We start from the raw sequence: 22,302 nt of genomic DNA on the forward strand, positions 1-22,302 counted from the left end.
AAAGAGGCTAGGGACACCATTCCTACCATGGCTAATAGCCATTGATGGACCTAATGGCTAATAACCATTGATGGAGAAGGAAGGGTGGGGAGCTGCCATCACTTGGAGCTTCAGCCACTGGAGCCCCCAACACTGGAGGCTTCTCCCCACAACACACGCTGCAGAGCTGAAGCTCCAAGTGCCAGTAGCCTCCCCCTTTAGGGATAAAGCCCTGACCGCTGGCAGGCCCCCCCCCACCTTTGTGTCCTAAATTTGGCTTAGGGAAATATAGTCACCCTAGATATAAGGCAAACATAGCCTAGTGACTTGAACCTAAGACTGGGAGTTTCATTCCTCACCTTTTCAGTTAGTTGCTGGGTGGTCCTGAGTAAGTCACACAGGCCTAAGTTATGAAAAGTGTCTGATAACGTAGGATGCCTTAGTGTTTGGGCATGTGCCTGGAGATACCTAGGATCTGATGTTCTGAGCCACCAATGCATGAAAAAAGAAACAAACTTGATGCACCCACTATATATGAATGCTTTTGAATATTTTTGCTTTAATTTCTGTTCCCTGTCTTCCACCTCACAAGGGTGAAGGTGAGGCTGTGGTATTGATTAGCTAGTTCATGTTGTACAGCATCTTGATTATGTATGCACATACATATGGGCAACCTCCCAATCGTAAGGAAAAATTGGTTAGTGTTCTGACTACATCCATAAAGGAAGTGCTGTCCACACCACAAACCAAACACAATTTGGAACAGAGGCTTGGTGTGTTCACAGGAGGCCTATGGCCTATCTGCTAAGAGCAGATTTATTTCTTTAAGGCGTGAAATTCAGTGCATAGGCTTGTTTTACCTGAAGATCCATAGCCAATGTATGCTTTGTCTCGGACATGCTCCCTTCTGTTATACTGCTTGTCCCTCATATATAGCAAGATAATGTAGTGCATCTCAAGAATTTCCTGACTGTTTATTCAGAGAACTCAGAATATAGGGCCTCAAGTAATTTAGACACTGAACTGTTAAAGCTGTGCTTGGTTTTATTTTGAATCCTTTTCCTCAGAGTATGGCTACAGCACTGTTGCCGTTTTACTTATCACTATTGGATCTATGTTTGGTACAACCCTCATTTTCTTCAACTCCTGTCAAGAAATCTATACACTCATTTTACAGCTGTTTGTGGGTTTAGCTGTTGGGACCCTCTCTGGAGATGCCCTGCTACATCTTATTCCACAGGTAACATGCCTGATTATATATTCAAAATAAAGTGTGTGTATGTGTATGTGTATGTATAGAAATGTGTACCTAGTGAAGCTGCACTCCTTTGATTCCCCTGAACCACTGATTGACTGGAACTCAGGTCCTCTAATCTTTATAAAATAAAGCTGACCGTGAGATCTGAGAACAAGAGGATCAGCACTCAGGGCTATGTAAAAACAGAAAGAGATATTCAGGTTGGGAAATAAGAAGCAGAAGCCAAAGAATGATGAGCTCTGAAGAAACAGATATTCTTTTAATATAAAGGTACAGATTGATCCAGCACTCTGGACCTGCAACATCCGTGATCTGGTATGTTTTTAGTTAGCCAGATGTCCACTTATAATGGGTGTAGACAAGTTTCCCAGGGTGCGTCTACACTGAGGGTTTAACTTGAAATAAGTTATGGAAATTGAGCTATGCCAATTGCATAGCTTATTTCGAAATAGGGAACATTTACACAGCACTTATTTCGAAATAGAGCACTCTTCCTCTGACTTCCCTTATTCCTCATACAATGAGGGTTACAGGAGTCGGAGTAAGAAGTCTTCCAGCTTGACAGTATTTTGACATTATTTCGAAATAACTTCCTGCTGTGTAAATGCTGACTAAGTTATTTTGGAATAGCGCTAGTTATTCCGAAATAGTGTTGCAGTGTAGATATACTCCTGGTCCCTTAAAGTTTGTTTACGGCCACCAGTCCTGGCTCTCAGTGTTCTGTGCTGTTGTTTAGCTCTGATTTACCCATAAATGTCCTCTAAGTATGCAGTAAGCAGTGAAAGTGTTGGTATTGCTACTAGACAATATTGACCTGCCATGATCCGGCACATTCTCTGTTTCGGAACCAGTCAGCTCCCGGGGATGCTGGACTGGAGAGGTTCCATCTGTATTTAGTAATTAAAAGATATGTAGAGGGTTCCTTCAGAAAATATAAATGGCTAAAACAGGGCCAGTTCTAGGTTTGTGTGGGGCTCTGTGTGGAGCCAATGGGGAAGGTCTCAGGCATGCTTTAGTAATCCATTAATCTGGGTTAGGGAACAATCAGGGACAGGTTGATAGCTATTTGGCTTGTGGTTATTCAGTGGCAGGTGCAGGTGTGTTTTCTCAGCTGACAGTCAGGGAGGTCAGACTGCTGGGCCTTATTTCTTCCCTCCCTGGGTTGTTGGAATGGATTCCAAAGCTTAGAATCCATAGCAAATGCACAACCTTATGCAAGCTTCACACTCCATACATGCTCAAGGCAGGTCATGTAAAAACTGATTCTAGAAAATGTCTTCAAAGTTTTCCATGAGCATCAGCAGCTCTATCCCCCCACGTTGTAAATTTCTCAGGGCTTTCAGAGATATTGTCCTGCTGTCATGAACTGCAATTAAAACATCTCAGTGACAGGATTTTTATTTAAATTCACAACATATATTTTATGTACATGACAGTGTAAAAGAAAAAAAAACAAGCCTTTAATTGGTTATTCATTTGGTTTTGTTGTTTTTCTCAGTATTGCACAATTCTAAATAAGTAACTCAGTGTTAATTCATTATTTTCTGGATGGATTTGACTTTTGAAAATGATCCGAACAACTTTTTAAACTGTAAAAGTCTAAACAAAATGCAAAGGAAATACTTTTGTCACTGTAATTACATCTGCCTCTAGAAATAATATTTTTACTGGCAAGAGAGGACAGAACCATAATGGAAGTCATTAATAGTTAATTATGTTCATCTACACAGATGACCAGCACAGCAACTTAAAATACATCATAAAACCTGAGAGCAGTAATAAAAGGAAAGTTGAGGGATAAAACTTTTAAGGCTTACTCTAGCAAAAGTCAAAACAATGTTTTCCCCTTTTATTTCACCTCCTTATCTAGATTCTTGGTCTACATAAGCATGAAGTTCAGGAGATGGAACACATCTATGAAGGGAAAGAATATGTTTGGAAAATGTTGGGAATGATTGGAGGAATTCATGGATTTTTTCTGATAGAAAAATGTTTCTTTCTTTTGGTATCACCAAGTGATCAGGTAAAACTTCTTATTGCACTATTTAACATCCTTCTTGTTTTGAGATTGTATATTACACAGTAAATTTTTAAAAGTTTTTGGAAAAACAATTTCCTTATTTAAGTGAAATGAAGAATAAACCACCTTTTCCCAAAATTGGTCCCACCAGACTTACCTTTCACTTCCATGTTGCATAGGTTTGATGGGTTTAACTGTAAAAAAGCCAGTTATTTTAATTACTGGATTCTATAAGCAGACCTCTGTAGCTAGCATGGGAATAGGCAAATAGTATGCCTCTGTATGAAAGATAATGAGAGTTTCTTTGCATAGGAACTGTTTGAAGAGCTCAAAGACAGGCACTTTTTTAAATGGCACTTTAAGGAATTATATTTTAAAATTTACCAAATTGCTTATAATTTTCTACCCCAGAGGATTTTGAAAGTTAGTATAAATGTTGAGTTCTGAAGACTCCTGCATTATACCAGTATTGTCTCCTTGTTGGCTGCCATGCTCTCAGTAATTCCATTATTTTATCTCAGTGTGCCTTGTGTTTGAAAATGTCATTATGCACCAGGATATAATGTAGCACAAAATGTGATGCTTCATTAACTCTCTGTGTATGGGAGGCCATCTTAACACCAATTTGCTGTTGCTGTTTTACAGAGAATGCTTAATCAGAGGCTTCATTTAGATATTTGGGTCCAAATCCTATATTCTTCGTGTTCCATAAGTAGAGTCCTGCACGGATACAACATTTGTATCTGCATCTGTATCCACCAAAAAGAGCCGTGTATATGCACTTTTACATCTGCAGATGCAGATACCCATTGTTGTAAGGCAGATATCTGCAAATTTACAGTATTCTAGATACAAGATTTGTAGCTGCATCTTCATCCACATCCTTAAAAATGAGCTGCGCGTATCCGTATCTGTGGATGCAGATACTCATGGATATAAAGCAGATATCTGTGGATTTGCAAAATTATATCCATAATACCTATTACCTTTGAGGAAAACAAGATTCAGCCATAAAAAATATGTTAAATGAATAGCATGTGGATATTTTGCAAACTATGATATTATATGGGTATGTTTTTAAGATTTTAAGAGCAAAGTTGAAATCTAGCATATAAAGAATAATTAATAAAGAGAAAGGGACTTTGTAATATTTCCACAAGACTTTAATAAACCCATTCAGTTGAGGGGCATATGAGCACTAAACATTAAATTATTTGTTTATTTCAACTTGTGACTTTAACCTTCAGTTTTTAAGAAATACTTTCCTATAATACCCTAAGGTTCTCACATATTTTTCTGGTTCAGTTTGCAGTTTTCTGAGCTGAAAAGACATTAGCAAATGTTTATCACAACTAGCATTCTTTTCAACTGTTTTTATTCTCAAGTCAACAACTTTCATAGGTCAGATAAATGCTAAATCTGAACATGAAACTGACAAAGGCTGCACCTGTGTTCATCTGGCTTCAGAACTAATTGCAAAGCATCTTCATCCAGCAGGGCCTTTCCTTAGTTAATGGTCACTTGGGGCATTCCCACGATCTTCCAGTGGAATCTGAATTAAATGACCATTCAGGCAGAGGCAAATCTACTTCAACCATACAGTTGGTAGGTTACTGATATGATATACTTTACTGACTCAATTTCCTTCTTTCTCTGTGTCTCAAAAAATAAACCCAATTAACTTCATAACTAAATAGTATTTTTCAGTGTTTATTGATTTTTTTCCTTCCTCATGACCTCAAAAAAGAATGTATTGTCAGAAATCATTAGATTTGTTAGGTCACAATAAACATATTCAGATATACCTGTAGATTAGATTTATAAATATTTGTGAATAAAATATGCATCAGGTTGATATAATCAACCTCCATATATTCCATTTGTCCAGAAGATTTTTAAAACATTTGCTCTCTTCCTGGTTTTCCAATGTAAATTACATGTCTAAGGCGCTAAATCCATCAGCCTTTACAGCAGCAAAACTCCTTTCAATTTTCAATTTGGAGTAAGGACTGCGAGATGGTGTCCAAAGAGAGTACAGTGTATAATTAGTTACCAGCTGAAAACTTGGACCACATGAGCTAATTAGTCCATTAATATGAATAATATGTAAACAAAACTGGATGGGCTGAAAATAGTGCTTTCTTATTCGGAATTCTGTAGGTTCCCATTTGATCTGTGGAGTGTGACTAAGCAAATGTTTGATAAATACATACAGATATAGTCAATTCATTAAACTGATTGTTTGCAAGCACAGTTTTTTCTTCATATTATATGTAGTTTCAGGATATGCTAATTATAGTCTTATTATTTTAGTCAGAGAATCTAAAACTTTTCCATATTATAGTCCACATCTTAACGAAAAGAGGGTTATCAACAACTGCCATATGAGCTACTATTGAGTTAATGAACACAGTTTGGGAACTGCTAACTGAATGCTTGTAAGCATACCAGTGAAAATAATTTACTGAATTTTGACCCACAGGGTCACTTCCTGTTTTTTCATTAAGTAATTAACCATTGCTTTCAGCTGGCAAACTGCAACATCATCCTACAGCTACGTATTAGTAATATGAACTAGTGTGGCTTGGCTTGTTTGGGTGAGAGCTGCCCATTTTTTCATGATAATGTGGGTGACAATGAGACAAATCCCTGCTGACTATGGGAAGAGAATAAAAAGACTCTGACTTTTCATCCTGGAAAAGAGATGACTAACGGGGGATATGACAGAAGTGTATAAATTATGAATGGGGTGGATAAGAAAGTGTTATTTACCCCTGGGGTCAACTCCTCTGTCTAGACAAAAGCTAACAGACAGAGCAGAGGAGACACTATGCCACACTCAAGGAGACAAACATCACTTTCCACTAATCATTTTATTGACTCTTTTATTGTTTTTTGGAAGGGGTCAGAACTTTCATGCTATAGCAGTAACTGTGACTGAGGAAGTAAAACTTGCTGTACCACAACTTTGATGAAAGTAATGAATTGGGTCTGAGGGCATTTTTATTGCATATCAAACAGCCTTATTAGCACATTTTGAGGGACAGAAGAGGAACATGGGAAGCGAAGAAGCATCTGAGGAAGGTGGGAAGCGAAGAAGTATCTGAGGAAGGGCTGGAAGTGGGAGTAAAGACTACTAAAATCAGGGACTTCTGTTACCATCTGCACACAATGTTGGCACCTATTGTCTCAATAACCCGGTGGTCAAACATCTTAATATCTGCCTGATTGCCACATATTTGTTTTCATCTCTTTGAGTCTTGCAATTTCACAGAGAAACTAATAAGACTATCTTAGGCCTGGTCTACATTTAAAACTTACTATGTCACTCAGGGGTGTGAAAAAATCATATGCCTTATATAATGCTGTAGCATCTGTCGTGTAGACAAGCTCTTTGTTATGGATGCCAGTCTTCACCACTTCTCTTTCAAGATCCTTTAGCTTCACTACAGTGAAAAATGGTACCAAAATGCTGACTTGTAACTTAGTCTTTTTTAAGCTCTGCATTTCTCTCTCAAAAGTTTGTTTCATTCCTGAAATGTGATTTTTCTCAGTGCACCCCAATGCTACTGATATGTTTTTGTTTGGTCTGAAAAAGACTGTAAGCTTCTGGGGGCAAGGACAGTCTCTCTTTTGTGCAGCGTTCAGTAAATAAGTTTAATGATAATCATGGTAAATATTATAGATGGCAGCAGCTAAATTTTCTTTTAATGAACAATGAATCTATTTAGGTTTTCACTGTTTAATAACAGCTAATTAGAATGACCACTTGATTGCTGATCCAATATCTTTCCTTTTAATTAGAGAAGTCCTGAAGATTCTGAGTCTGAAGTTCCTCCCGACAGCAAGGTGACAAGCAGAAAGAGTAAGTATTGATAAAAAGATTAAACAAGCAGCACAAAAATCCTTCAGGCCTGAGATTGGATTGAATGTGTGAAACTGGCTCAGCTCTGTGTTTTCTATGTATTACATCACCACAGCTGATTCTGCCTGCCTACATAATTAAATCTCTGCTTAAAGACCTGTTTCCAGCCAACCAGGCCCATAATTAGAAAGTTCATTAATCTTATTCTGGTGTTGCTTGAATATTTGTTTACTCACCATTTCAAACTACTTTACTGAAAGGGAAATCCTCACATATTTACTACCATAACCATTTGATAATTGTAGACCTTGCTTGGGCCTTTTGCTTATTTCAAAAAAGAAAAAAATATTGAAATTGTCATCACTTCTCATTTTCTGGTTCACCTGCTATACTATAATTTCCCTTCTGTAACAGTAATGAAATGATGGTTATTAAAACCAGTGGTGACTTATTCCTTATATGGAATTCTGGGCTCTCCATCTATCAGTAGCTTTAGACTGAACTAATATCTCATTAAATAGTTTTGAAATCATTTTTACTTCTCTGCTCTGCTTTTCCTTACTTTAGAAACTAAGAAAACATATTATAGACCTAGTTTTGCTCTTGATTGTACCCAAGTTATGAGGTTGCAGGTATGCTGCTGGGAAATAACATTTTGCCTATAATCTATATATTTCTCTAATTCTACTCCCCTTTGTCTAGTGACAATCAGTGTCAGGCCATGATGCTGAATTCTTGATAGTTTCACTGTCTTCTGTTGTCCTTCAGTGTTATTCGCTGATGTTGTGAAATTCATTTCCATTTCAGGACATAGATCTCATTTTTGGAAAACTAGATTTCCACTGCTTGAATCTGACCTTCCGTTCAGCACACAATCTACTCCCAGTTTTGCTATCACTATCTACTTCATCTGTAGTTTTGTTTCGGGGTTGTTCACTCATCACTCTCTACTAATAATCTAAAACATATTCCACACAAGGTCAAGATTATCTGCTCCAAGCACAGAATGCTGGTATTTGAGTACATTTCCCAAGTACCTCTTTATTAGTATTCTCTGATTTCATGTTTTGGGTAGAACTATCAATTCTCCTTCTGCATTAGAAGATAAAGAGTAATATTTGTTTAAATATATGTTTTTTAAAATAACTAACTTTGGAAGGTTTTGTACTAATTTTTTTGTACTAAGATCCCTTCTGTCAATATAAACAACCAATATTATCATTTTATAGTTGTGTTTTCTGATTCACGTTAGACTAATCAGAAGTCATGTCAGCACTTCTTATGAGCCCCCAAAACATTGAACTACAGCCCTAGAATAAGCAAATGTAAGAGTTAAACCACTACCTTGTTAGTCAGAACTTCAAAAGTGGAATCTATAGTAGAAATGCTACCCATCCGGTGGCTCCATGAAAATTAAAAAGCAGAGTTCCAATCCTTGGCTTTACACAAAAAGTCCACTTGAAATTTGCAAGTGAAATGCAGAGTTGTTCAAAGAAGAATTTGCATGCAAATACTCATTTTCTAGGAGGTACTATAAGAAAGTTTACATTCACAGCAGTAAAGTGCATTGACATAATTGCTAATAACATGATTTAGATTTAAAACATACTAAAATAAATGAGGTTAAAAGCACTCCAATTCTTTCATGTATCTATTTACTTAAATTTCAGTGACATATGTTCACATAAGGTTACATTAGCACAAGCTTTAAAATGCTTAGCACTTCATAAAGTTAACCTGACTCCCATTTTATGTTATAGATAATAGACTGAAATGAATCTCAGCCATTATAGTATGGTTGTTTTTTTTCAACAACTGTTGCTTAAATGACACTGGCTAATAACAACTTGAGCCAAGCCACAATTTCACCCTAACCAGTGCATATTACAAACCATAAAGTTAATGTAGTGCAGCAATCTGTTATTTCTATGAAATTCTTGTCCTCCACTATTGAGGATAAACTGCCTGTAGTGTTTAGAAAGAGCTATGCAATCTGGGGACAGCCACGTCTGGCTCTGTGAGCTGGCAGGAAAGTCTACTGAGCTTGCCAATATTGCTGAATCCTCAGAGCTTTCAGGCAACTGGGGAGGATTTTCTGAATACAGTTGTAAGACTTTTATTTTCAGAGTGTTTTCTTTTATAATAGTTTTGAAGACTTCATTTCTAGCCAGTTTACGTAAGAAAAACATCTCTCCTGTCTCTTTTAAAACAGTCTCCTATACAAAAATGCCACTGCAGGAAAATCTCATAACAACAACATTCAGTGGGGTCTGTGGAATGCCACATTACATCCACAGGTTGTCATGCTGTAGCTGGGGGCAGGGAGAGAGAGAGAGAGAGAGAGAGAGAGAGAGGAAATAGACGAGTTCATGGGGGCAAACTCTGCCACTGCCTCAACAACTAGAAAGGCAGACCTTGTCAGTGGGGCTGAACCAGGAGAGTTTCACTCTATGTACTGAGTGGAGGGACAGTAGGTAGGATTCCTGGGAGAAATGCAGTTAAGCCGTGTAATCACTAAAGCAGAATGGATGTACCAAGGGAGGTGCAGAACTCCAGGAGCTAGGTATGGGATCACTTGCTGGACATAGTCTATTCACTGTAGAGCTGTGGCAGGTAGCTGCTCTGCAGCTTAGGGAAATGGTTCCTTCCCCCATCCAACTCCTCAGCATGCAACCCAGCTACTGAGGCTAGGTTCTTGGAAGAGGATTTGCCCAATATTCCTTAACTGTTCCTTCAGCATGCAAGCTACTAGATCACTCATTTAACAAAGGTCAGAAATGATTCTGATTGGACACTAGATCTGTGATGGTGGTTTGAGGCTGATTGTGTTTTGGATTCTATTTCCTGTGAAATGCTAGGCTCAGAGATGAGAACATGATTTTTCTGTTGTTCACAATACTATCATTTACCTGAGGCCTGTTAGGCAAAAGACTAGGCAGATCCACCCTCCCAGTACGCTGATGGCCTTATGAGCACAGCTGAGCCACATCAGCAAGTTCACTTGTTGGATTGCCCCACCTGACTGACTGGGGAAGCCAGCATACCCATCCTTCACCTCAGTGACAGTGGGAGTTCCCAGGCTGCTCAATTCACATGCTTGCAGCTTCTCTGCTTCTCATCTTTCTTTAAGAACTGCTTCTATCCTGTCCTCAGACTTACTCTAGCCTAGACCGTGCCATGCACCTGGCCTGTTTCAGTCGCATGCTAGCCTTGCTCTGGCCTTGGAGCTAGCCTTACTTGTGCCTTCCCTGACTCCAAGTAATCTGGTTCTGACCCTTATCTCTGATTTCTTGCTCTGACTATCTTGACTTCTGGCTCTGGCATTTAGAGTCTGATTATGGTTCTGATCCTGGTTCAGACTCTGCCTTGAACCTTGGTTCTGGTATTTGGATTTCTACTCTTGCTCCAACCACTCCACCTGCCTGCCAAGAGTTGGTCTCCCAACAAGACTAAATTCTTCTCTTACTTATAGATGTGCAACTCTCTGGCCCACTATATGAAAAGCCTACCTTTTAAGATAGAAGTATTTAGAATTGGGGGTGGAGGAAGGAATATGTATTTTAACAATCCAGGGTGACATTTACGAGGCGCACAGAAGATAAATTACTCAACTGACCTCAAACCATCTTTTTGTCTCAACAGTCTACCTAGTAGTAAAGGCCCAAAGGAAGCTACTTCCTAGTATGTGCATCTCTGAATTATTCTATTTTCTCATGCTGAAAATCTTGAAACTGCTGTAAAGATAAAAACAAACTGGGTAGTCTATATAACCCTTTTGCAACATAAAACTTTAGTTCACTGGGGGAAAATATTTGTAGGAAGCCTAAATTAGAAGCAGCATTTTTCTTTTTACTTTTGACTTTGCTCCCTAGGTAAAGGAATTAGTTTGTTGGCGCTAATGGTTTTGGTGGGTGACAGTCTTCACAATTTTGCTGATGGCCTGGTAATAGGAGCAGCATTTTCATCCTCAACAGAAACAGGTGTGACCACGACGATTGCTATCTTATGCCATGAAATTCCCCATGAAATGGGTAAGCAAATATAAATACACCTTCTTCCTAAGTGGTTTAAGTAAAAGAGCTATGGCTCTCTGTTTCTGGATTTACAAAGACATTTAGGGCTAGCTCATGCCCTGTTCTAATACAAGTGCATCTGGTGGATGGGATAAAGAGAGTATGTAACTTCCTGCATCCCATCCCTTGGATAAGCAGTAGAAGAGAGTTCACTCTAATGCTTGATTACTGCTCCAAACCATATCCCCAAGCATGCATGTGTGTCAGCTGGGAAGGATGGGGTTGGCACCAAGTGCATATGCTGTGGTTTCTAGCACAACTTTTCCTGTGTGTTGCTTTTGATTGAAGCACTGCTGGCATCACTCTGCTTCAAGCTTCTTACCAGATAGCTCCCTATCAGCACGAGATATTCTTCTCCTAACATTACATTTGTTCCACTGCAGCCAAAAAGAAAGAATACATTAGGACAGTACAAGTCTTTTCATAGTGCATAGCAGTGATCCTAATGATGCTGTGGTCCAGAGCAAGTGAGAATGCATGGGCACATAGGCATAATCCACCACACAGTAGTCTTGCCATCTGTTCATTTATGCTCAAACACAGAGCAAAACTGTGGAGAAATGTGGATGCAGAGTGGCCAGATGAAGAAATATGGGGTTAAATGAAACACTTAACTCCCTTCCCACTTTGGTTTTACTCCTGCAATTAGTAGTAACCAAATCTGACCAGATAACTGTGCTCTCCATATTGAAGAGGGGTTCCTGGCACTGCTCTTCCTGCTCATTACCTTTGACCATGCATATGCATGTACATCTCTCTACTTCTGTATTGTGGAGAATCATATCTCTCATAAACAAACTATCTGGGACGAGTGATGACAAAAAAAACCTGTTGTTTTTTTTCTAGCAGACAGCTCTTTTTCAGACCTTCTTTCTATGTGTAGTTCAAAAGCTTGTGTCTCACTAAAAGAAGTTGGTCTAATAGCAATTACCTCACACACAGGTTCTCTTACTAGCCAACAGGCCAGCATGATAAAATAGCAGATCATTGGAACTAAACTCTTCCTTTTCTCTATTGTTTCTTCATATTGCATCTTTTCAGTAGTCAGAAGGCTATGTATGGCCCCCAGCTTCCTGGAATCAGCCTGATCAGTTTCAACAGCTGCTGAATCTGGAGCCTGGGACAGAACAGCTGGGGCGCTGCCCGGTAGGTTCCCACAGGACCAACCCGGCAGCACCCCAGCTGCTCTACCCGAGGCGTCCTGCAACAAAAGCCTGGTCTGCTGGGGGGGGCACACTAGCTGCGCCCCTTCACCCCCCAGCAGACCAGGGAGACCCAAGCAAAGCTGCACAGGCGGAGGGACCCCGCTGCCCATGCGGCTTTGCTCCTGTCTCCCTGGGGTGCTGGCGGGAGTCCTCCCCAGCAGACCAGGGAAACCTGAGCAAAGCCGCACAGGCGGAGGGACCCCGCCGCCCGTGTGGCTTTGCTCCTTTGCTCCAGTCTCCCTGGTCTGCTGGGGGGGGTCCAGCAAAGCTGCTGGACCCCCCCCCCCCCCAGCAGACCAGGGACACCCGAGCAAAGCTGCCGCCTGGGCGGCTTTGCTCGTTTGCCCGGGAGCAAAGCTGCCCAGGCAGCGGGACCCTCGCCGCCTGGGCGGCTTTGCTCCTGTCCTCCTGGTCTGCTGGGGGGGTCCATCGGCTTTGCTGGACCCCCCCCCCCCCCCCCAGCAGACCAGGGAGACCAGGAGAAGTTTTTCTTGCCCCGGAGGACACGTAAGTAAGTAAGTAAGTGTTACGAACTTATCCGTTCGTAAGTGCGGATCCGACATAAGTTGGATCCGCGTAAGTCGGGGACTGCCTGTATTGGATCCTTCTCTAAAAGAAGCATCCCGAGGGCTGATTCTGATCCAACTTAGACCAAGGCAAATATGGGGTAATGCCCCTGAAAAATGCAGAATTATACCAGTGTAAAACCTGTGCTACTGAGATCAGAATCAGCTCCTGTTTTATTTTTGAGATACAATACCTGTAAGTAAAGACCTAAATATCATGTTACAGACAATCACATGATTTCCACTGGCAAGTTCCCAATCAAGAAAGATTTAGAAACTCTGGGAAACCATGTGACTTCACATTTGCATGTATCCAAGTTGGAAATGTCACAGAACATTAAGAATTAATGCAGAGCCCTCCGTTCTATAATGTATGCTATCTTTAGGAATACCTGAACTAATATGACTAGATATGTAACTGTGATAGCTGCACAAACTTGCAATCAATATAAGGCCAGCCCTCCAGCATCAAACACACTGTGTGTGTTTGTAATTCTGTCTAAACTATTATTGATTACTTATCTGCCATGTAATCATGCAAATATTTTATCTGCTAAATATCTTTTATTTTATTTTCTATATGCAGGAGATTTTGCTGTGCTGTTAAGTACAGGGCTTTCCACAAAAATTGCATTATTAATGAATTTTGTAAGTGCACTAACTGCCTTCATAGGGCTTTATATTGGCCTTTCAGTATCAACTGACTCCTGTGTTCAGAACTGGATTTTTACTGTCACAGCTGGAATGTTCTTGTATTTATCATTAGCAGAAATGGTGAGTACTGCAGTATCTTCTACTATACTTTCCATTTCAGAGCATGCATATCAAATAAATATAGGAAAAGATTTTGGGCTCTTTGGGCAGGGATGGTTTTCCACTCTGTTTTTTTGCAGCACCTTGTGTAATAAGACAAGGTGCTGCAAATAAGACAAGGGTGCTCTGCCCCCTGACTTCTCCCCATTCCCACCCTCCCACCCCCTCACTTCTACCCACCCCCACCCTCCCACCCCCATTTTTAGATTTCCTTGGGTCACCAAGTCTATGGTTGGTGCTTACATTACTAATACAATGAACATGATAAATTAGAAAAAAAGGAAAAAATAAAGGATATAAAGAGAATATGACATGGTGTGAGATTGAGGATTTACATTTTATGGTCCAGGAAAGAATAAAAAATATTTCCAATTCTGGTTCAAAATTTGAACCAAAGTGTTTTAAGAATTAGTATCCAGGGCTTATTAAAATTCAGATCTTTCAATTAGAGCCAAAATTTTGAGATACGGTTTTGATTTTGGCCCATTTCTTGCTTAAATATTTTCATCAAGTTGTGAAGCATATAATGAATAAAGGAAACAAGTAAATACAGCAATATACCAAGAGGGAGGGTTTCCCAACCTATGGGTCAGGACCCAAATATGGGTCGCCATTACATTTCAAAAGGGTCGCCAAATGTCTCCTCAGGTTGCTCTGCCCCCTCACTTCTCCCCACCCCCACCCTCCCACCCCCGTTTTTAAATTTCCTTGGGTTACCAAGTCTTCCTGAATTGTCAGAATGGGTCCTCATCTGGAAAACGTTGGGAACCGCTGGCTCTAGATTTATTGTCATAGGTTGATTTGGACGTATTCATGATAAGTTTATGAGAAAGGCTCCATATGATGTTATTATATATAATAATAATAATTAATAATAATTAATAATAAACAAAATAAAGTTAAATGAGACGCATCAGGCTCAACGTTGTATATTTTCACAGGCTATTGTAGGACATACAATTAAGATACATTATCCTCAATATAGTGATTCAAGAAATCATGTAGGGTGAAAAGTCTATGTGTAAATAGTTTTTACTCTGATGCTAACCATTTGGTGCCTTTGTATCTGATCTATGGAGAAAATATAAAAGGTGATTTTTAAAAGCACAGTTAGCGAATTATGCTTTTAATTTATGTACCCATTAAAGATCAAGTCAATAGGAATTTTGCCAATAATGTCAGTGGGAGACGGACTAGTCGCTATATATAGTACAGAAACAAAATAATCAAAGCTGCTTTATTCCCATAAAAAGGAAGCACTAAGTTAAGGAAGTGTTTTCTTATATTAAGTTTCTTTAGAAAAATTGAGAAGCCAACACGTTTTGGGTGCTCATTTAGTAATTCTTGCTGATGGTGGTAAAAGATTCACAATGATGGAATTAGATTAACTGAAATATTTCACTTTGAATATTTGTGATAACATGCAGTGTTTACTACAGATTTGCAACTATATTCAGAAACTCACAATTCAAGTTTTTTTATATGAAGTTTGTCTGTTTTCCCATAAGACTTTTTTTCCCAGAGAATAATATATCTGGCTCTCATTCTGCTATCTTATTCTTTTTTTAGCTTCCTGAAATGACTCACATTCAGACACGGCGACCCTGGTTGATGTTTCTTTTACAGAACCTTGGATTATTGTTAGGTTGGCTTTGCCTCTTTCTTTTGGCTATATATGAACAGAAAATTAAAATATAAAGCTTCTACTGGAAATCTCTAAATATCAGTCATGAATTTCTATAGCCTTATTTCCATTTCTCATGCCTGCTATAGTGATTTATAAATTAAGTTGGTTGGATTTTCATATCTAAAGCTAAGTAGGTAACAACTTCATTTTATTAACTTATTGTTCAGATTTTGTAATTTTTTAAAACATGAATGTTTAGATATATGTTTTATTTGTTATTGAGTTTACCAAAACTCTAATGATCAGACTTACAGGCATTTCTGGTTAGTTTGTTGAGTCCATTCTAGTTAAATGCTTCAAGTGACCCTTGCTACTCTGAATGAAGAAAAGAATACACATTTTTATATACAATAATCCAACTGAAAAGGAACATAACTGAAGAATTTGAAATATAAAATCTTGTTATTTCTTAATGCCAAGAATAAATTTCTATGAAACTGAAAAATATAGTCAAGCTGATTTACTGAGTTAAATACAACACAGACTCATTCCAATACAAAGTGCATTATCTATCTTGCTGATGTACTGACAAAGTTTTCTGGTCATATCTTGCTGGCCCATTGTCCAAAATGAAACAATGTCAAACAAGTGTTAAAGTGACACTGTGACAATATTGGAACACAGTCAAACAATATCAGAATATCCACTTATGTCTACATTGTATCATGTATATTATGCCTATTGGGATCTATGGAAGCCAATCAGTTCATTAAATAATGTCATTGGTCAGAAAGTAGTTTTATTCATACAAATACAATACATTTTGATGAAAATCTTTTCCTAACGTCTGAAGTGTGCTCAGATCCAGCAACCCTCTCTCATCAGTGGTTTTATGCAAGTAGCCCCTGTTGACATCAGTGGAATTATTCACCTGGATAGACCACTCAGTTAAGTAAGAACTGCAGAACCAGCCCCTAACTTTTTTTTTTTGCCAAAAACATCCTGACTCTCAGGTGCTGTGTAACTTCAGACAGGTATTTTATAATTAAATTCTGAAATTTATTGGGATATGGATTCTCCCTTCCCTCATTTAATTTCTATGGTAAATATTTGCTCTTTGATACAGAAATACTTATTTCTCTTATTTGCTGAAAAAAAGAGAGACAGCTACTGAACATATTTATGATCTTTGTATAACCAAATGCATATCTTTCTTCTTGTCTCTGTCTTAGGTACTCATATGGCCCCCATTATCATAATATTGGCGTGTCTCCCAGTCTTTCATGTATTTATTCTAACATCTCTGAAGTAGGAAAGTACTGTTACTCTCACCTTACAAATGGAGTATTCAGATACATGGGGACTAAGGACAAGATCTGTAAAGATATTTTAAGCTACTTGAGATGCAGACTAGCTCATAATGGGATTTTCAAAAGCATCCAAGTGCCTAACTCCCATTGTTTTCAATGGCTGTTAAATATCAATGTGCTTTTGAAAATCCTGCTAGGCATCCATCTACATCTTTAGGTGCCTAAATACCTTAAAAACCTACCCAGGTTGACACAGGAAGTCTTTGTCAGTATAGGGAACAGCATCCTTGTGTCCTGACTCCCATGCTAGCAACTGAACTACTTCTACTCAAGGAGCATGACATTATAATGCTGCCTATTCTGTTAGATTAACTTTGAGAGATTTCAGTTTCATTGAGAAGCTGTGACTGATGGCTCTCTGTCCCATATTCACATTTTCTAGGAGTTTGTGTTTAATTTTAGTAAGGTGAGATTTCAAAAAATAGATCTCCTGATATTTCATCTCCTCATGATGGAGCTGAGTCACTAAATGACCTTCAACAGACAGTCATTTCAAGCAATTGCAGGACACTGCTGGATGTAAGAAAATCTATTCTTGTTACAGAAAGGGAAAGTGAATATTGGAAACATTTGTTATTTTAAAGAGCAGAGCTACTGTATTTTGAGTGTGTTGTACATGCAGTACCAAAGAAAGCAAGGCTACCAACTGAACAAGATTTTTCATCATCATTTGAAATTCAATATTGAAATGTTTTTCTACCTGTTGTCAAAAAGTTTCTGGAAAGAACAATGTTTATATTTTTTTAGTATATTTTCCAAATAAAATAATATAATTGCTTAAGTACTGCTGTGTGCTAGCAAGATTTGTGCATATAAATGTACATGCACTTGCTTAGAAAATATACTCTTTTGACTTTAAAAAAAAAGGTAAAATACTCTGGTCTTACTGCCCAACCAATCATACTTATGCACCCTTTACCAAACACAAAATCTGATTTATCAGAACACTGAGTAACTAGCTGTATTTCAAAATACTGTAACTTAGTCCACATCTACACAGCAGGAAGTTATTTCAAAATATTGTCAAAATACTGTTAAGCTGGAGGACTTCTTACTCCAATTCCTGTAATCCTCATTATACAAGGAGTAAGAGAAGCTAGTGTTCTATTTTGAAATAACTGCTATGTAGATGTTCTCAATTTCAAAATAAGCTATTTTGAAATAAGCTATGCAATTGATGTAGCTAAATTTACATAGTTTATTTTGAGTTAAGCTCTGGTGAGTAGACACACCCTAAAAGACTATTTTCAGTAGGGGTGCATCTACACAGCACCTTAAACTCGAAATAAGATACTCAATTTGTGCTACACAAATTGCGTATCTTATTTCAAAACTATTTCAAAATAGCTTATTTTGAAATCTGGCACATCTATACAGTGCCAAATTTTGAAATATCACACTATTTCAAGCTATCCCTTAACCCTCATGCAATGAGCTTTACCAGAATAGAAAACTAGCGTGCCCATTATTTTGAAAAACATTTTAAAATAACAGGCAGCTTGTATAGACACAAGGTAGCTATTTCAGAATACCTTCAGTATCCTGAAATAGCTGTGCAGTGTAGAAGTACCCTAGATGAGCAATTCAGTCACCAATTAGCATCAATGTTGACTGTATCACAAGCCTACAGAAGAGGATTTGGGTACCAGTAGTATCCAAGAGAGATGATCTACCTCACCATTTCATTAAAGCTGATCTTTCAGTTATATCCTTTTCACACCGAGACTTCAGTGAATTTCAGGAAACACGGAAGTATTACTATGGTGTAGCATGCTAAATTGTTTTAAAAGAATCATAACTAATATACTGCATAAATTGATAAAAAAAATGCCATAGAAACGTCTACAATAAGTCAGTCTGAACAAAAAAGATCCATTCTCATTATTCTTTATTTGGTCATGGTGACCTCCAAGAACTGGAAAAAAAAAATAAAAAAAAAGAAGAAGAGAGAATCCTGTTTCAGATCCATTTAAGGGGGAGTATAAAACTACTTGTATCTGAATGTATTCTTTTCTTTCAAAAGGGATGGAGACTTTGTTTTGTCTGGCTCAAATTCTGCAGATCTTACTGAAAGAAAAAGTTTATTATCTTTAATGGACTTAATACTGAAGTCCTTAGATAGTTTTTTCTCAAACAAAACTCTTATTGAATTCAAGAGGTCATATTCTCTCTCTTCCTCCCACTTTAAACTGACAGAAAGTAGATACTTCCCACTTTGCTTCTGTCAAAACCTCTGTCAAAGCAAATCACCATAAAGAACTGCAGAACATCATCAGTTGGGGTATGTCTACATTGCAACACTTTTTGGAAATAACTAGTGCTATTCTGAAAACTTAGTCCTCATCCGCACAGCAGTTATTTCGAAATAGTGTCAAAATATTGTCAAACTGGAGGACTTCTTATGCTGGCTCCTGTAACCCTCATTGTATGAGGAACAAGGGATGTCAGAGGAAGAGTGCTCTATTTTGAAATAAGTGCTGTGTAGACACTCCCTATTTTGAAATAAGTTATTTTGAAATAAGCTGCACAACTGACATATCTCAATTTGAGTAGCTTATTTCGAGTAAGCCCTGCAGTGTAGACATACCCTTGTAGTCCTTAAACCAAGACTGTGTAGTTTTCTAAAAGATACACAATTGCACAGAAAAAGTTATGGACTTGATACAGAAATTACTGGATGAGGTTCTATTGCCTATAAAGGCCCATTGACAGTGAGGGACAAAGGGAGCAGTTACCCCAGCAATTCTCCCAGCTGCCACCATTGTTACAAACCCTTTAAATTGCTGTTGGAGCACCGCATCACATGGTCCATAAGTCTCTGAGGGCTGGAGGGAGTGTGCCACACTCCAGGTGGCACAAGGGGGTTGACTGTTCCTGGCCCCTCTCCTTCTGCCTAATGTCCCACACTTTCCAGGAGCAAAGAGCCAGCTCCCTCCCCCACATCCTACCTTGCCCAGGAGCCTGTGGAGGTTTCAGCTCCCCTGAGACTTTGTTATGCAGGTGGTCATACTAGATAATCAGGGTGAACACATCTGCCCTTAAAATTCAAAAATCTATACATCTCCTAACTTTATCAGATATATTTTGTTCATCTCCACATTCTCAATTTTCTGACATTTTTAGGCTGAAACTTGGAGAGGATTTCCATCAAAAGAGGGAGGTATCTGTTGGATTGAATTGTGGTTTTTTTTCTCCTGAAAGTTATATGGCAGAAGAACTGAAAAAATAGCTCCAGATCCAAGTCATGAGGTCTTCTAAGTGTTGGAGAGTTGACCTTGTTCGTCTCTCCTTGTTTATGTTATGCGTTGTTCACTAGCTTCTAAGATAAATACTACCTTCCTTCCAGCCAGTTTTCTTAAAGCTTTTAGAACATTTCTGGAGTCTATCCTTAAGTGTTAAACACCACTGTCTCTTCCCTCACTGAACTTTGTGCCTTAAACAGGAATTTGGCATCTCTCCAGTAGTAGAATAAAGTACCAACTTATCCTATAAGAAAACAGAGTTAATTTTGATATTGTAATCCAGTAGTAATACATATAAATAGGGTGATGTAACTCAGCTTTGCCACTCACGCTTAGGAAGACTGTTATAACTTTAAGATAACATTGAGTGTTCTTGCCTAGGAACCGGTGTATAAAAGTTTCATATCAAAATGTAGATTAGAGCTGAGAACTTTATAAGAAAGATGGGATGTACTTTTTTTCCCCAGTGTCATTGTTTTACTGTAATTCTCTGTCATCCCTTCCTCTGGCCTTAAAAACAACCTGCTTCCTATTTTGACTGTATTTTTAGGCCTCTGGCTATTGATAACACAAGAGGAGATTACACAATGGCTTTAATCAAAACAAGAAAAATACAGTTTAATTCAACAGGATAACTAGTTGCCCTAGATCCTCAAAGTCACACAGGTATTTAAGGATCTACTTTCCATCTAAATCAGCAGTAGTTGGGAGCTAAAATACCTTTCAGGATCTTTGTGTGTAGCTCCTGCTTGGGGGCACAAAGGAGGAGGAAAGCTTGCAAACAGGAGCAGCTAACAGGGAGTTTGAAGAGGGAGATCTCCACGGGACCCTTGTGGTAAGTGGCTGTCTGTAGTGTGTGTTTGTGTGTGTGGGGGAGTTATTTGCTGTGTGCTGAGCTTATGTTTGTCTGGTTGGTTTGTTTGGTTATTTGTTTGAAGGAGCTTTTAAAAGGTTTGAAATCTAGAAGTCTCTGTTAATTGGCTGAGCCTCAGTCAGGGGGAGGGGCTAACAGAGCTATAAAAGCCTGTGAGTCAGCGACCAGGAGCAGCTAACAGGGAGTTTAGAGAGGGAGTTTAGAGGGGGAGGTTAGAGGGCACTACTGACTTCTGACCTTCTTTAACACACAACTCTTATAATAATCTATATTCCAGAGATTTTAAAAGAAGCCCAGTTTATACTTAAACTTATTCATAAGAAAAATGGAGACAGAAGCCCAGCAGCAGAGTGGGGGCAATCCTGTTTATTGCGTTGACTGTCACATGTATGATTACCTGCCCTGTGGGCGGGTGGTGTATGTGTGCGCCCGTTGCAAGGAGCTCCTGACCTTCAGAGACCGAGTTCAGGCTTGGAGGACAGGGTGGCTGAACTGGAGGAGCTAAGGGAGGTAGAGAGCTATGTTGATGAGACTTTCCGGGACACTGTAGTACTGTCCCACCTCCAGTCTGAGAGCCCCAGTGCTCTAAAGGAGGATGAAAGTCTCAACGGAACAGAGCATTCAATGGGAGCAGAGGGAAACCATCCTGTAGTTAGGACCCTCCTTCCAGAGGATGTTGCGGTATCCTCTTGCACTGAGGATACCTCTCAGGGGGAGGGAATGCCAGTTGTTAGGAAGAGGCAGGTATTAGTACTGGGTGATTCAATCATTAGAAACATAGGGTATGTCTACACTACCCCCCTAGTTCGAACTAGGGGGGTAATGTATGCATACCGAACTTGCTAATGAAGCCCGGGATTTGAATTTCCCGGGCTTCATTAGCATAAAGCCGGCTCCGCCATTTTTAAAAGCCGGCTTGTTCGAACCCCGTGCCGCGCGGCTACATGCGGCACGGGCTAGATAGTTCGAACTATGTAGCCATTCCGATCTATCTGTACGCCTCGTTCCACGAGGCGTACAGATAGTTCGGAATAACTACGTAGTTCGAACTATCTAGCCCGCGCCGCGTGTAGCCGCGCGGCACGGGGTTCGAACAAGCCGGCTTTTAAAAATGGCGGAGCTGGCTTTATGCTAATGAAGCCCGGGAAATTCAAATCCCGGGCTTCATTAGCAAGTTCGGTATGCATACATTACCGCCCTAGTTCGAACTAGGGGGGGAAGTGTAGACATACCCATAGATAGTTGGGTTTGTGATGACTGGGAGAACCATATGATCACTTGCCTGCCTGGTGCAAAGGTTTGGGATCTCTCGAGGCATCTAGATAGACTTATGTGTAGTTCTGGGGAGGAGCCGGTGGTCGTGGTACATGTAGGTACCAGTGATGTAGGGAAGAGTGGGAGAGATGTCCT

At 39.2% G+C, this 22,302-nt stretch overlaps 1 protein-coding gene across 1 annotated transcript in view; it reads left to right on the plus strand.

Annotated features, from left to right (window-relative positions):
- Positions 1–15,898, plus strand: part of SLC39A12 (solute carrier family 39 member 12) — a 37,995-nt gene extending 22,097 nt beyond the window's left edge. The window contains exons 6-12 of the mRNA XM_075919817.1: positions 1,047–1,219; positions 3,108–3,260; positions 4,752–4,862; positions 7,062–7,122; positions 10,995–11,153; positions 13,553–13,740; positions 15,349–15,898. Coding sequence (XP_075775932.1) covers positions 1,047–1,219; positions 3,108–3,260; positions 4,752–4,862; positions 7,062–7,122; positions 10,995–11,153; positions 13,553–13,740; positions 15,349–15,477 — 974 coding nt within the window. The 3' untranslated portion in view covers positions 15,478–15,898. The remainder of the gene's footprint in view (positions 1–1,046; positions 1,220–3,107; positions 3,261–4,751; positions 4,863–7,061; positions 7,123–10,994; positions 11,154–13,552; positions 13,741–15,348) is intronic.
- Positions 15,899–22,302: the final 6,404 nt, after the last annotated feature.

The sequence above is a fragment of the Pelodiscus sinensis genome, chromosome 2 (genome assembly GCF_049634645.1).
Source record: "Pelodiscus sinensis isolate JC-2024 chromosome 2, ASM4963464v1, whole genome shotgun sequence".
In the NCBI taxonomy this organism is placed as follows: domain Eukaryota; kingdom Metazoa; phylum Chordata; order Testudines; family Trionychidae; genus Pelodiscus; species Pelodiscus sinensis.